This window comes from Mustelus asterias, chromosome 12 (assembly GCF_964213995.1).
Source record: "Mustelus asterias chromosome 12, sMusAst1.hap1.1, whole genome shotgun sequence".
In the NCBI taxonomy this organism is placed as follows: Eukaryota; Metazoa; Chordata; class Chondrichthyes; order Carcharhiniformes; family Triakidae; genus Mustelus; species Mustelus asterias.
In genome coordinates this window covers 106349526-106365807 of record NC_135812.1, presented here as the reverse complement: position 1 = coordinate 106365807, position 16282 = coordinate 106349526, and the positions used below count along the sequence as shown (strand labels likewise).

General features: G+C 44.7%; 1 protein-coding gene across 1 annotated transcript in view; it reads right to left on the bottom strand.

The window, feature by feature from the left end:
- Nucleotides 1–9399: 9399 nt before the first annotated feature.
- LOC144501787 (uncharacterized) overlaps nucleotides 9400–16282 on the bottom strand; it is a 29120-nt gene continuing 22237 nt past the window's right edge. The window contains exons 8-11 of the mRNA XM_078225797.1: nucleotides 15927–16010; nucleotides 14163–14225; nucleotides 11896–12013; nucleotides 9400–10856 (exon numbers count right to left, since the gene is read on the bottom strand). Coding sequence (XP_078081923.1) covers nucleotides 10835–10856; nucleotides 11896–12013; nucleotides 14163–14225; nucleotides 15927–16010 — 287 coding nt within the window. The 3' untranslated portion in view covers nucleotides 9400–10834. The remainder of the gene's footprint in view (nucleotides 10857–11895; nucleotides 12014–14162; nucleotides 14226–15926; nucleotides 16011–16282) is intronic.

The window sequence follows — 16282 nt, the reverse complement described above, 5'->3', positions numbered from 1 at the left end:
TTTGAATTTTCATGGTAACTTCATTGCAGCGTTAATGTAAGCCTACTTGTGACTAATAAATAAACTTTAACTTTTCACATATCCATCAGCTTCCCCATCACAGGATCATTTCTGGTATGTGTCTGAACTTGAGAAGCTGTCATAAGCAAATGATCTACTAGTGAAAAATAAAGAATATTAGCAAAACTAAAAGTAAAGTTTATTTATTAGTGTCACAAGTAGGATTACATTAACACTGCAATGAAGTTACTGTGAAAATCCCCTAGTCGCCACACTCTGGCGCCTGTTCGGGTACACTGAGGGAGAATTTAGCATGGCCAATGCATCTAACCAGCACGTCTTTTGGACTGTGGGAGGAAACCGGAGCACTCGGAGGAGTCCCACGCAGACACGGGGAGAACGTGCAGACTCCACACAGAAATTGACCCAAGCTGGGAATCGAATCCAGGTCCCTGTGCTGTGAGGCAGCGGTGCTAACCACTGTGCCAGTGTGCTAGTTGCTGGCATTTGCTGAATGGGTAAAGAAAGAAGTCTCACAGCACCAGGTTAATGTCCAACTGGTTTATTTGGTATCACAAGCTTTCGGAGCACTACTCCTTTATCAGGTGAGTCCGCTCTGTAGATTGTGATACCAAATAAACCTGTTGGACTATAACCTAGTGTTGTGAGACTTCTTACTGTGTTTACCCCAGTCCAACGCCGGCATCTCCACATCGTGAATAGGTAAAGGTAAGAGTGATAATACATCAACATTAGCCTCGCATTCTGATGATACTTTATATCGTAAGAGTGTGCAGATAAGATCAGTGACCATCTTGCAATCAGCTAGCAGCTAACGATGGCATGCCTTTATATGGCCCAAAAGTAGTGGTTAAGGGTCGATGATTAGTCAATAATGTGAAATGACGACCATATAAATAATGATGAAACTTTTGTACACCAAAGGTTATACTCAATGCTCCTTTTTCTAGTGAGCATAGTTAGATTCAGAACAGAGTACGCAAAGCAAAAGCTATTGCTCATTTTCTCCCAAAGGCATAATATGTGAAACAACTGCCCCTACTCCATAAGGTGAAACATCACAAGCAAGCAGTAATGTTAGCTTCAGATTAAAATGAACTAATACTTCAGACCTCTGCAGAGCATCTTTGACATCCTTGTATGCTTTCTCACATTCTGTTGACCAGCCCAATGAATGTTTCACACATTATAAATGATGCAATGGCTTCAATAAGAACATAAGAAATAGGAGCAGGAGTAGGCCATCTAGCCCCTCGAGCCTGCCCCGCCATTCAATAAGATCATGGCTGATCTGACGTGGATCAGTACCACTTACCCGCCTGATCCCCATAACCCTTAATTCCCTTACCGATCAGGAATCCATCCATCCGCGCTTTAAACATATTCAGCGAGGTCGCCTCCACCACCTCAGTGGGCAGAGAATTCCAGAGATTCACCACCCTCTGAGAGAAGAAGTTCCTCCTCAACTCTGTCTTAAACCGAATAATGTAGCTAAATTAGGAACAATGTTGTCACAGTTTACTAATCTGAGAAGGGGCCTCAATGTGTCACATACATCGGACGTGGTGTTTCTAAAATAGCGCTCATCTATTTAGGTGCTGTGTGTAGGACTTTATTATTAATAATGTGATCCAAATACTAGACTGAGGTCTGGAAAAAAGTCACACCTTGCTTTCTTGATACATAGACCATGTACTTGAAGATGTTCCAAAGTTAATTCCAAATTATCCAAGTGCTCTTGCTCACTGGACCTTGTATCACTGTATACGAGAGAGACCACTTAAAATCTGATTCATCGATCTTTGCAATGGGGCTGGTAAGGAAATCTTTTATAATGAAAAAGACATTAATGAGTAATAATGGTAAGCAATAGTTGTGTCTCAGTGGCTACAGTCGTCTGTAAATATTCTTGTTGAATTTCTGCCCTCTTGATATTCGAGCAAACAAATCTTCGGTTAAAGGAAGTGGATATTGAGAAGCTCACAACACCATATTTACAGTTGTTTTAAAATCACCACAAATACAAACCAAACCACTCAGCTTTATGACAGATACAATGGGAGTAGTCCAGTCACTCACTGTAACTGTTTCTAACACACCAGTGTTACCAGCTCATACTAATTCTTTTTCAAGCTTGGGACAGAATACACATGGCACAGTTCCTGCTTTGAGACTTTTGGATTGACTATTAGGCGTTATCTTCAGTTTCATTTCAACTCCTTCCATGGAGCTAAGTGTCTCTTTGAATCCACTCTTGTATTTATCCAGAAAGTGCTGTAGGTCTGTTTTTGGCGTCAACCAGTCTGTTGACAGCACTCCAGTTAAACTTTATCTTCTCCAACCACAATCTCCCAAGTAGAGCTGGAAAATTACCACAGACCACATGGAGAGGAAACTCTGCTTTTTGTCCACACAATTCTACATTGACCATTATTTAACCTTTTAACAGCACAATCTCTTCCATGTATGTCCTTAAAATCACATCGAATGGTTGTAATGGAAGATGCTTCAGCTTTTGTTGATAATAGTCTCAGGATTTAAAGATACAGCATCACCAGTATCAACCTCCTTCCTAATAGAATGCCTACTTAACTTCAGAAACACCCAGAATCGGTGTGATTCACCCTGTAAGGTTAGGACATTCAGTTGGAACTCTTCATCATATTTTTGGACATTTTCTGCTTCACAATCGTCATCCTTTTCTTCAAGTTGTAAATTCATTTTTATGAATGCAACTTGTTCTTCTTGAAGGTACCCAGATTCTTCTTCTGAATATTCTTCTCAGGGGGAGCTGGTCTAACCCAACAAGCTTTTGCAATGTGACCCATTTTGCCACAATTCCTGCATTGACTATCCTTGCTCCAGCAATCACTCACTGAATGGCCCATTTTGGCACATCTGTGACATGCTTGTTGTTGTTTTGATTTATGGGCAGTTCCCAACTTGTGAATCTTCGTTCCAGCACAAAATGGTCAAGCCTCTTTAACAGCCACTTTGATCGATGCAGTGATTTCTAATGCTGTCTTTAAAGTCAAAGCATGTTCAGCAAGCAATCTTCTTTGGATAGCCTCATTTTGAAGCCCACAAACTAGACGAACTTGAATAGTATCTTCTAATGACTCACCAAACTCACAAGGTTGTACCAGCTTTTTTAAGGTTGCTACACACTGAGCAATGCTTTTGCCTTCCACTTGATTCCTTCGGTAGAACCTGAACCGTCCTGCGATGGTCAGTGGCTTTGGAGATTAATGCACTTCAAGGATCTTTGTCAAGTCAGCGTCTGTTTTGGTTCCTGGCTTTGCTGGATGAACCAAGTTCTGGAAGCAATCTGTAGTATTTACTTCCTATTGTACTGAGAAAAGCTGGTAGGAGAAATTTGTTTCCAACTTTATTTGCTTGTACTAAGCATTGAAAATGCTCTACTATGAACTTCATGATTCATTTTCTTCATTGAAAAGCCCCATGGATCCTAACTGACTTGTAATTTCTCTTGCAAGCACTTGTGTCTCAAGACTGCTTGGTATATATTTTTGTTACCATCTTTCCAGTACACCCTTTTTTTACCCTGGAGACTGTTGACTTCATGTTTTTTTTTAACGACCCAGCTGTACAGCAAATCGTACCTGTTTTCAAATATGCCACATACTGCCCGGAATCTCACCCTTCTCTGATCAGAAAAAAAATCTTCCTTTAAAATCACACAGAGCTTTTTTCTTGCTTGTCTTCCTGCGCTGGTGCTTCGATTTTCAATCCTGTTGCTGCTTCTCCCCAGCTTTCTAATATTTGAAGTATGAGAACCCATTATCTTTTCTCAATGTTCTTGTTAAACAAAATCCCGACTCGTCGCCAATTTTCTTTCCGTGATGCCCCGACTGTGCAGAAGGTTGTGGGATTTATGTAAAAAGGCTGTGGCTTGCACACGAAGATTCAAGCTAACAACAGCAAGGTTTGTTGAAAGAGATGCTCTCTGATCCTCTTCGAGATTGTCCAGATTGCGGTCTCCAAAATGAGGCTATCCAAAGAAGATTTTTTATTGAAGATGCTTTGACTTTAAAGACAGCAGTAAAAATCATAGTGGAACTGGCTGCTAAGGAGGCTTCACTATTTTTCTTCGGAAGTGAAGCTTCACGAGTTGGGAACTGCCCGAAAGAAGTCAAAACAGCAACAAACATGTCACCGATGTGCCAAAATGGGCCATTCAGTGAGTGAATGCTGAGGCAAGGATAGTCAATGCAGGAATTGTGGCAAAATGGGTCACATTGCAAAAGCTTGTTGGGTTGGACCAGCTTCTCCTGAGGGGAATATTCTTAAGAATCTGGGTACCTTCAAGAAGAAGAATAAATTGCATTCTACGAAATGAATTTACAACTTGGAAGAAAAGAATGATAACTCTGAAGAAGAGAATGTCCAGAGAAGTGGATGGCACAGTGGCACAGTGGTTAGCACAGCTGCCTCACAGCACAAGGGATCAGGTTCAATTCCAGCCTTGATGATTGTCTGTGTGGTGTTTTCACGTTCGCCCTGTGCCTGTGTGAGTTTCCTCCGGGTGCTCCGGTTTCCTCCCACAGTCCAAAGATATGCAGGTTTGGTTGATTAGTTACGCTAAATTGCTCAAGATGTGCAGGTTAGGGAGATTAGCAGAGTAAATACGTGGAGTTACAGCAATAGCACCTGGGCAAGATGCTCTGTCGGAGTCAAACAGTGCAAAAAAGGCCATTTGGCCCAGCTAGTCTGCACCGACAATAGTACTGAAGACATGTGCTCCAGAACTCTCTGCTGGTTGGACTCATACCCGGCACAAAGACAGTTGCGATTGTTGCAGGTCAATCAGCTCAGTTCCAGGACATCACTGCAGGAGCTCCTCAGGGGAGTGTCCTCGGCCCAACCATCTTCAGCTGCTTCATCAATGACCTTCCCTCCGTCATAAATCAGAAGTGGGGATGTTCGCACAATGTTCAGCACCATCCGCAGATACTCAGCTACTGAATCAGTCCATGTTCAAATGCAGCAAGGTCTGGACAATATCCAGGCAAGTGCCAGGCTATAAGCAGCTTCAACAACAGAATCTAACTACCAGCCTTTGACATTCCAAGGCATTGCCATCACTTAACCCCAAGCCTTCAACATCTGGGTTACCATTGATTAAAAGCTGAACTGGACTAGCCGTATAAATACAGTGGCTACAAGAGCAAGTCAGAGGCTCGGAATTCTGTGACAAGTAACTCACCTCCCAACTCCCCAAAGCCTGATTACGATCTACAAGGCACAAGTCAAGAGTGTGCTGGAATACTTTCCTGGATGAATGCAGCTCCACCCACACTCAAGAAGCTAGACACCATCCAGGACAAAGCAGCCCACATGATTAATTGTGTATGGGGTACCATTCACTCCCTCTCCATCAATACCACCAATGGCAGCAGTGTGTACCATCTACAAGATGCACTGCAGCAACTCACTAAGGTTCCTTAGGCAGCACCTTCCAAATCTACAACCTGGAAGGACAATGTAGACATTATCTTGCAATTGTATGTGTCTATATATGCCGTGTTCGTGAAACCTACCTCTCCACTCACCTGATGAAGGAGCAGCGCTCCGAAAGCTCGTGATTCCAAATAAACCTGTTGGACTTTAACCTGGTGTTGTGAGACTTCTTACTGTGCCCACCCCAGTCCAACACCGGCATCTCCACATCATGGAAGGACAATGGTAGCAGATACATGGGAACACCACCATCTACAAGTTCCCTTCCAAACCACACACTCTCCTGACTTGAATATATGTTCGATATTGTTGAACGCAATATTATATTGAGACCAGAGAATTGTAGATTCAGAAGAGGAGGTGCTGCTCCTCGAGTTTGCACTGGAATAAGGTTAGCTATACTTCTTCGCACCCCCGCTTTCTGTAAGGACTCCATACCATTCTTCCAGTTTCTTGGTCTGTCACATCTATAATGCTTCTGATAGGTCTTCCTTTCCCCTGAACCGAGAATCCCCCCCTCGGTTGATAGGGTTCTCCACTGTGTCCGATCTATTTGACGCACTGCTACTCTCGCCCCTTCCCCTTGTCCCCACTTTCCACCCCACCAGCCTCTGTGTTTCTCAGATCATTCTCCACCTTTTCCAGCAGCTCCAGGGCCACATTTTCCTCTGCCCTCCACCCCCCTTTCAACATTCCAATGGACACTCTGGTCCACTCCTTAGTCACCCTCTCCTTTCCTACAGCACCTAGCCAACACCTTCCCTTTTAGATCCTTCATTCTTACCATCCAGAGCCCCTGACGCTCCTTTCAAATGAAACAGTTTATATATATTTCTGTCAGTTTTGTATACTGCATTCATAACTCCCAAACACTGACTTGGTGATTGCTAGACGGAACACCTCCGTTCGGTCTGCGAGCATGTCCCTGAGCTTCCTGTTGCTTGTTATTTTAATTCACTACCTTGCTCCCATTCTGACCTCTCTGCCCAGGATCTGCTAGAGTGTTCCAGGGAAGCTCAACGCAAGTTCGAGGAACAGTACCTCACCTTTCAACTTTGGACTTTACAGCCTTCTGGATTCCATGCCTCTGCCTCCCTTTTATTCATAAATTATCACAGGATCCCGACAGTGCAGGAGGCTGCCATTCAGCCCATTGAGTTTGCACCAACTTTCCGACAGAGCATCTTATCCAGGACAACCCCTTTGCCCTATCCCACTAACCCCCGCAATCCCTCTAATCGACACAACTTGGGACACTAAGGAATGATTTTGCATGACTAATCCGACGAACTTGCACATCTTTGGACTGTGGGAGGAAACCAGAGCACCCGGAGGAAACCCACGCAGACACGGAGAGAATGTGCAGACACCTGAAGCTGGAATTGAACCCGAGTCTCTTGTGCTGTGAGGCAGCAGTGCTAACCACTGTGCTGCTTATGTTTGTTTTTGCTTTTTGGCCTTCTTGTTTCTTTAATCTTTTATGTTGCATTGAGATGGATTCTATGTAGTACTTCATATCTCAACTGGACAAATGTTTCATTTCTTTACTATATTCACTACTGTCCTCGGATTTGATTTGATTTGTCACGTGTACTAGCGTAGTGAAAAGTTTTTTTTTTGTGCACTATACAAAGCATACCGTACATAGAGTGCGCAGAGTGTAGTGTTACAGTCATAGATAGCTAGGATGTAGAGAAAGATCAACTTAGCGCGAGGTAGGTCTTTTCAAGTCTGACAGCAGCAGGGAAGAAGCTGTTCTTGAGTCGGTTGGTACGTGACCTCAGACTTTTGTATCTTTTTCCCCGACACAAGGTGGTGGAAGAGAGAATGTCCAGGTGCGTGGGGTCCTTAATTATGCTGGCTGCTTTGCCGAGGCAGCAGGAAGTGTAGACAGAGTCAATGGACGGGAGACTGGTTTGGGTGATGGACTGAGCTTCGTTTACGGCCCTTTAGTTCCTTGCGATCTTGGGCAGAGCAGGAGCCAAACCAAGCTGTGATACAACCAGAAAGAATGCTTTCTATGGTGCATCTGTTACCTGTGCATTTTGCACCATGAAATCTGCCATAATTTAATCTATCCGGCCTATCACGGCTTTGTTTTTATTGTTCCCTCCTCTCCCTTTCACTGGCTCAAAGCCTATTCACACTTTTATCTTCACTCCTGTCTTTCTCTCCACAGATGCTGCCTGACCGGATCAGTGTTCCCAGCATTTTGGTTATGTCAGGTTTCCAGTCTGCACAATATTTTGTCGTTCAATGTTTCAGGTAATTGCCTTTCTTGTGCATATTTCTTTGCTTCGAGGGCTCTCTCCATTATGCAATGGTGCTGATAGAATTCCTGCACTATTACATGTGGTAGCGAATAGTTTGAATTTGTAGGATTGTTTTAGAAATCTATAGTTAGGGATGTGGGACATATTGCAATAAATTACATGAATGTCTCCACTTGATACATGCAGTGAGATTTAATCCTCTGTGTCATAGGTTTTCATTCAAAGATCCTGGGGGCTATTAAAGAACTTGCATTAACGGGTGCTCACAGACTCACCAGGAACACAAAGGGTGCTTATTAATAAGGAAAGACTATACAAAGGCCAGCAGTCCCCTGGCTCCCAGTCATAGAATCACAAAGTGTAGAAGGAGTCCCCTTGGCCCATTATGTTCTTACCAAGTCTGCACCAACACCCTGCATGTCTTCTGCCCCCTGGGGTAATTACCCACTCTCAGTCCCAGTTGGTCCCCCAAACCAAGTGACCCTCTTCTGCTGTGTTGCCCTTAAAGGGACAATCGGAACAGAACGGAATAGTGGTAAATTGCCAGTACTGGTTACCATGTTAGATGAGATCTGTAGCCAGCTGGTGTGGGACTGTGCTGCTAATAAACAGAGTGAGAGAGAGACCAAGAAAGAAGGAAAGGCAGTGAGCAGGGAGACAAGTTTAGAGAGAGAGATGTGGTGAGAAGGCGAAAGATGGAGAGGATGAGACACACAAAGAGAGAGAAACAGGGACAGGGGGCCCGATTTTTCCATTTTGATTCTAAGTGCTGAATCTGGGAGTGTTCCAGATCCGACTTTTAGACCCGTTCCCCAGCGTCCCCATACGCACTCTGCCTGAAAAAAAGTCAGCGATTTCGAATCGCACTGCCGGGGCTTAACTTGCCCAAAATCCTGCAGCTCCGATTGGCGCCTCCAACTGCGCATGCACAGGAAAAAAAAGATAGAATGCCGCTCCCCTGCCACATTGCTGCTGGGCCGGATACTGCCTCCCCCTGGCCCCCACAGACATTGTCCCACCCCCACAACATAACTGTCCCCCTTATCCCCCCATTCCCCCTCCGCTACCCAGACCTATCGCAGCCCCCTGCCCCCCTACCGATCGCACGCAGAGTGGCAGCTGCCCCCCCCCCCCCCCCCAACCAGAGAGCCATCTGACCCACCTCCCCCTCCCCCCCCCGATCAAGGTGCTGCCGGAAGCTCTGAACTCCAGCTCAGAAGCTGGAGCGCCCGAATCAGGCCATTGCAGACCATGTCTGTTTTGTGCTGAATCTGGACAGGCGAATGCGGTGGTAAAGGGGGGAGTGCCGGTAAGTTTGGGCGAACAGCCCATTAAGTCAATTTAAATGCATGCAGGAAGCCATTTTTGGTGGTTGGTAAAGGGAGAATGGACACGGAAGCGGGCAGGGACCGCGCTACTCACCTCACACCCGACTTCACCAAGTTTTCGTGCCCGAAAATGGGCACAGCTTGATGGTAAAATCAGGCCCAGAGTGTGACATAAAGGCAGAGGGAGAGACAGGCAGACAGAGAGAAGAGATGGGAGAACATTCAATGCATTATAAATGGTAGATTATATTCTGAACAGTTCAATGCTGGTGCTGCAAGAAATCTACCTTCAGGTTGCAGTTCTGAAGCAGGTAGTTCTTTAATATGTTTATTATGAATACACTGCATAACAAATTCTACCAATTAAAATCAGTGAATACAAATTTTTGCAGGACAGTAAAATTTATGTACAAAGTATGAATAACATTACAAAGGGTGGATCTCATTTCAGACACCTGACAGCTTGTTTCATTTGTGAAGTGTGCGCTGGAAATGAAACGTGACCATTTTACATTCCCACGCGTGTCAATATCTCCCAGGTCTGATATTTTTGTGGGTTAGATGCAGAGTAAATCTCACTCTATTTTGCTCCAAGATGTCTGACTCTAACCTCAGAGCAGCTGCTTCCACTGCATAAGAACATAAGAAATAGGAGCAGGAGTAGGCCATCTAGCCCCTCGAGCCTGCCCCGCCATTCAATAAGATCATGGCTGATCTGACGTGGATCAGTACCACTTACCCGCCTGATCCCCGTAACCCTTAATTCCCTTACCGATCAGGAATCCATCCATCCGCGCTTTAAACATATTCAGCGAGGTAGCCTCCACCACCTTTCACCATGGGTGAAATTTCACCATGGGTGAAATTTGCCACATTCTGACTGAGTTGGTGCCAGTTGGGGTACCAAACGTGGGCAATCGCGTGGGATCTGCAATCGAACAAAGATCTTTTACATCAGACCCCCTGCATTTAGAAGGCAAAACTGTATTTGGATTCTATCTGTCTGGGCTGGATTTGAACATGGATTGAGGGAGTGAAAGGCCTATCATTCAACGTGTGAGTTCGGAGTCAGACAGAACTGTTTTCAGGCTGGGACTAGTGCCTGTAGGAGAGTATGGAAGAAAATTGGCGAGAATGCAAAGGGAGAATTCTGCGCATTAGTGACATTTTTTGTACACTGTAGATGACACAGGGCGGTGATTTGTACACCAGCCCGACTTCAATCAGAAGTTACTTTAAGGAACCAGTGTATACATAATGCAACTGATAGTTTGGATTTTATGGTATTTTGTACAAAAGACAGATAGTTTCCTTTTTATCCCGGTTCGAAATGTCACGAGAACACAGAATGAGCTCCACATTATGAAGCTCAAAGTCACGTCAATTTACTCATTTTATTTTAATTACCATTCTGCAAACTTCAAGTGTGCCAGGCTTGCTTGAAGTTTCACAATCAGTTTTGTGCGAAAATGTCGGCAGTCTCAAATTTTGTTGAATATATTTTGTTTGAATGCTCCCGATTTACAGCAGTTCCATGTCCAGAGTGACTTTGCACTCCAGTGGTGACCTAGGCGACTTTTTCTGCCATTTCAGTGTGTAACAAAGATGATAAAAGCGACACATGACCGTGTAACTAAGCCGGAACACAATCAAATGAAATGGAAGGTACTTGGGTGCTATTTCTTTAGTGCTGTGCTGAGAGCTCCTTTCAACCCACGTTCCGTACTGGTGTTAGGTTGGGATAGAAGCATTCCTGATGGGAAAAACACACACACAGTATTGATACTTTAGGCTGGTTATAACAATCATTGCTTAAAGTTACAGTGTCACAGGCAGCTTCCTCTATAGCTGAGACACACTGAGCAAGTTCTGCCGATTTCAGCTAGTTCTAGTATTGTGAACATGGTGGAATGTTATCAAATAAAACTTTACACCAAATCACACAAGATGATACAAGGACAGTTGATCCAAAGCCAGTCAGAGGTAATCTTTAAAGAGCACCTTAAAGGAGGACAGACAGACATAGGGCCCAGGTAGCTGGAGGCACAGACACCGATGGTGGAGTGATTAAAATCGGGGATGCTATAAAAAGGAGTGAGTGCCCCGATATCTCGGAGGGTTGAGAGGCTGGAGACGACAGAGAGAGGGAGGCACGAGTATGGAGGGATTTGAAAACAAGGAGGGGAGTTTTAAAATGGTGTTGCTGGGCTGGGAGTTAGTGCAGGTCAGTGAGCGCAGGGGCGATGACAGGGATAAGAAACTCTAGCTGTGAGAGGTGTGTTATTGGGGCCAATGCCACTTTGGTTGGCAGAAATTAAAGAGAGTTTAATAGACTGTATAAATATCTGAACAAAGAACAGATTGAGAGAGTAGAGAATAACAGATGGATATTTCCTGCTTATGCAATGTTATTTTTCTGAGTACAGTAACAGCCTGTAGATAGATCCTGACCAATACAGGTAACTGTCTTAGCTAATTGCTAACCTAGACTGGGACCCAGGTTCGATTTCTCGCTTGGGTCACTGTCTATGCAGAGTCTGCACGTTCTCCCCGTGTCTGCGTGGGTTTCCTCCGGGTGCTCCGGTTTCCTCCCACAGTCTGAAAGACATGCTGGTTAGGGTGCATTGGTCTCCCTAAATGCTCCCTCAGTGTACCCAAACAGGCGCTGGAGTGTGGCGACTAGGGGATTTTCACAGTAACTTCATTGCAGTGTTAATGTAAGACTTACTTGTGACACTAATAAATAAACTTTACGTTTTAATGACTCGGAGGTTTTAAACTCGTGCACTCACTGTGACTCAGTGGAATCCAGCCAGTGGTAAGTGGAAATCCTGCAGTCTGAAATGATTTCATCCAATAGCCCTGTGTTGGAGCTGGAGGTGAATGGTTCATCAGGGCAAGACTGGACATCTGAAATAGAGAGGAGATGGTGATTGCCCAAACTCACTGACTCAGAGGCAATTGCAGTGGGAAAGATGCGCCCTCTAGAAGATTCAGTCGGTAACTGCAGCGAGAATTCCAGCCCAGCACATATCATCAGGCTGAAGAATAAAAACAGAAGATGCTGGAGTACTCAGCAGGTCTGGCAGCACCTTTAGAGAGAGAGAGTTAATGCTTCGAGTCAAATATGACTCAAAGTCAAGTTGTACTCGTTAACTATGTTTCTCTCCACAGATCCGATGTGTATGTGTTTTTATTTTAGTTACGCAGTATTTTGCTTTAACTGAAGCATTGCCAGTGTCGGGTTGATCTGACCTCCACCAGGTGGCAATAGGGACATTATAATTGGTCACAGCATCCTGAACAAGACAGAGCAAAAACAACTGCTCATCAATACCGATTCCCATCACCCAACCAACCCTCGGATCCAGAAAATTGCTGGAAAATCTCAGCAGGTCTGACAGCATCTGCGGAGAGAGAACAGAACCAATGTTTCGAGCTCTGACGAAGGGTCACCGAGACTCGAAACGTCGGCTCTACTCTCTCTCCACAGATGCTGTCAGACCTGCTGAGATATTCCAGCATTTTGGCGGCATGGTGGCTAGCACTGCTGCCTCACAGCGCCAGGGACCTGGGTTCGATTCCTGGCTTAGGTCACTCTGTGTTGGAGTTTGCACATTCGCCCCGTGCCTGTGTGGGATTCCTCCGGGTGCTCCGGTTTCCTCCCACAGTCCGAAAGACGTGCTGGTTAGGGTGCATTGGCCATGCTAAATTCTCCCTCAGTGTACCCGAACAGGCGCCAGAGTGTGGCGACTAGGGGATGCTCACAGTAACTTCATTGCAGTGTTAGTTTAAGCCTACTTGTGACACTAATAAATAAACTTTGAAACTTTTCTGTTTTTGTTTCAGATTCCAGCATCCGCAGTATTTTGCGTTCAACTTCGTATCCATGCTGCTATTCCCCTTTTAGTCCCTGGGCTTCAGCTTTGCTGGGAATTTTGTGGCACTTTAGCACCTGCACCTGTACCCCAAACCCTGAGCCTGAAGGGGGAGAGGGGACAGTCTCCTCTTGGAACACCACAGATCCAGTAACTGGATTGCTGGTGGCAGCAGAGAGCGATGTGTTAATTCTGAATTTATCGCTCCCTTCCACCAACACAGCCGAGATAAAGAATTGAACAGTCAGATATTGAACGTGTTTTGCTCTAGAATGCAGTTCATCCATTTTACACACTCAGTACAGCTCTGCAGAGCACTAACGGTGGAGTAGATCAATGTCAAAGCCCCAGTGATATCCTGGTGAATTTCTGCTGCAACCTCCCCATGGCCAATAAAGCATTCTGGGGGTGAGGTAAGCAAAACTGGCACAGTAGTTACTCCAGATGAGGTTCGACCAACTGAAGCAATATTTCCACATCGTCTCCTCCATTTTGCAATCCGGCCCTTTTGAGATAAAGGCCAACATTTCATTAGTTGGGAGAACCATGCCAGATCTGCGGTGCCAGACCCATCATGGCAGGTGACTAGGATGGTCTTGATGAAAGGGGAGGTGACGGCCTCGTGGCATTATCGCTCGACTATTAATCCAGAAACTCAGCTAATGTTCTGGGGACCCGGGTTCGAATCCCGCCAGGGCAGGTGGTGGAATTTGAATTCAAGAAAAAAAAAATCTGAATTAAGAATCTACTGGTGACCATGAAACCATTGTCGATTGTTGGAAAAACCCATCTGGTTCACTCATGTCCTTTAGGGAAGGAAATCTGCCATCCTTACCTGGTCTGGCCTACATGTGACTCCAGAGCCACAGCAATTTGGTTGACTCTCGACTGCCCTCGGACAACTAGGGATGGGCAATAAATGCTGGCCCAGCCGGCGACACCCATGTCCCACGAATGAATTTTAAAAATGTAGCAGTCCAGGAGGCCAATGTAAAACAAGCGTTCACGGATGGGATCTGTCTCAGCTCTGATGCCTTCCATGTTGGAATAGCTTACTCACACTCACTGCCAAAGTTCACAGACAAAGAATATGCGGAGTGCGCTTGTGAGACTGTAGCTAAAAGGAGGAATCACAACCTTTAGGAAATGAATAAGGAGGTGGAAAAGAAACAATTACTTACTAGAATCGATCTTTAACTTCTCAACGGATTTAGGAATATCATAGGCCCCACTCTGACAGTTTACTAGCAAAAAAAAAAACCAAAATCATCAATGTACATTCGGGACTGAAAACCTTAACTGCAGATCCCCCATCCTTTCTCTCTTGCTCCTCTTCTCCCCATCAAGCTTGTCCCTGCCACACTATTCCCTGTCAAAGGGATTGGGAGGCACTTTACCCTGAAGTCTTTAGCAATATCACTTTGCAAAGATCTGCTCAGGAAGGCATTTGAGTATCCAATGGCTATCAGAATGTTCTTTCTCTCTCTCACTCCGACACAGCAATGTTTACTGCTCAAACATGAATTATCTTTTATTTTATTAGTGTCACAAGTAGGCTTACATTAACACTTCAATGAAGTTACTATGAAAATCCCCTAGTCGCCACACTCCGGCGCCTGTTCGGTTACACTGAGGGAGAATTTAGCACGGCCAATGCACCCTAACCAGCACGTCTTTCGGACTGTGGGAGGAAAGCAGAGACTGGCATTGCAATGGAAACCCAATTCTTTCATTGTCCATTCTGCTAAGTTGCTGATATCAACGATACAGCTGTGGGAAAGACATGGAGGCCAACACTCGCTGCTGATGAGCAAGAGATGGTGAACAGCTGTGACGGGCTGATTTTGTACCAGTCTCTCGATAGCTGGGACTAAATAGCAATGTTAGAGATTTGGCAATCTCTCAGAGCTTGATGAACATAACTCTGTATCCGAATTTAAACACAACACACAGATTCGTGTGCACATTTAGATGAAATATACACAGACCTTCGATTCTGGAGATTCTTGATTGAGAAGAGAGCCAAAGGATATGGGTGATAGACAGGAAATGGAGTTGAGGCCACAATCATGTCAGCAATGAGTTTATCAAATGGCAGTGCAGGTTCAAGGGGCCAAATGGCCTAATCCTGCTCCTATGTTTGTAAGACCCACATGTGTATTTAGATGAGTTTCAGAGAGACCTTTGCATATATTTAGAATAGATATACAGAGATCGGAGTGTACACTTGGATAAGATATTCGAGACCCCCATGTATATTTAAGCAAGATGCACAGAAATCCACATGCATATTTACAAAGACCTGTACTGTGTTTAATTATGATACACAGGACCATAATTAAATAGACTGAGACTTTTTTCCCTGGCGGGTAGGAAACTTGGGGGTGATCTTATAGAGGTCTATAAAATAATGAGGGACATTCATCAGCTAGATAGTCAATATCTTTTCCCAAAGGTAGGGGAGTCTAAACCTAGAGGGCATAAGTTGAAGGTGAGAGGGGAGAGATACAAAAGTGTCCAGAGGAGCAATTTTTTCCACACAGAGGGTGGTGAGTGTCTGGAACAAGCTGCCAGAGGTAGTAGTAGAGGCGGGTACAATTTTGTCTTTTAAAAAGCATTTAGACAGTTACATGGGTAAGATGGGCATAGAGGGATATGGGCCAAATGCAGGCAATTGGGACTAGCTTAGTGGTTAAAGAGAAGGCAGCGTGGACAAGTTGGGCTGAAGGGCCTGTTTCCGTGCTGTAAACCTCTATGACTCTGACTTCTGAATGTTTAGTACAATGCACTGAACTATGATCCTTCTGATTTGCGATTGATGCAGGCTATTTGTTGGTGTGTGGCCTACTCCAATCGCTGGAACATTACTAGGTTCAATCCTACGCCTGTAGTAAAGCTGCAACAACATTTTAATTCACTGTAGAGAATATTGATTAGATATGTACCTCTGTCAGCAACTTCAGGCCATGGACTCAGAGCGACACCTGCCTTTGTCTCCTGTTTATTTGGGGGTTGGTTACATGGAATATCTGGAAGTGAGAAAGATCAAGACAAACAAGCATTAAATAAAGTAACAATGCAGTGGGGTAACCACGAGCCTTTCCTCGCTGCCACCTGGGGTTCTATCCCGTCAGCTCGATTGGAGAAAAGTTGTCATCGGTTGGGTTTAAGGTGTAAGGTTTCTAAGACACAGAGTTTGTGGCATCCTGGGCTAATATTTATTTCTCAATTAACATCACTAAAATTATTTGCTTTTTCATTATTCATTCGTGGGACATGGGCATCACTGGCTGGCCAGCAT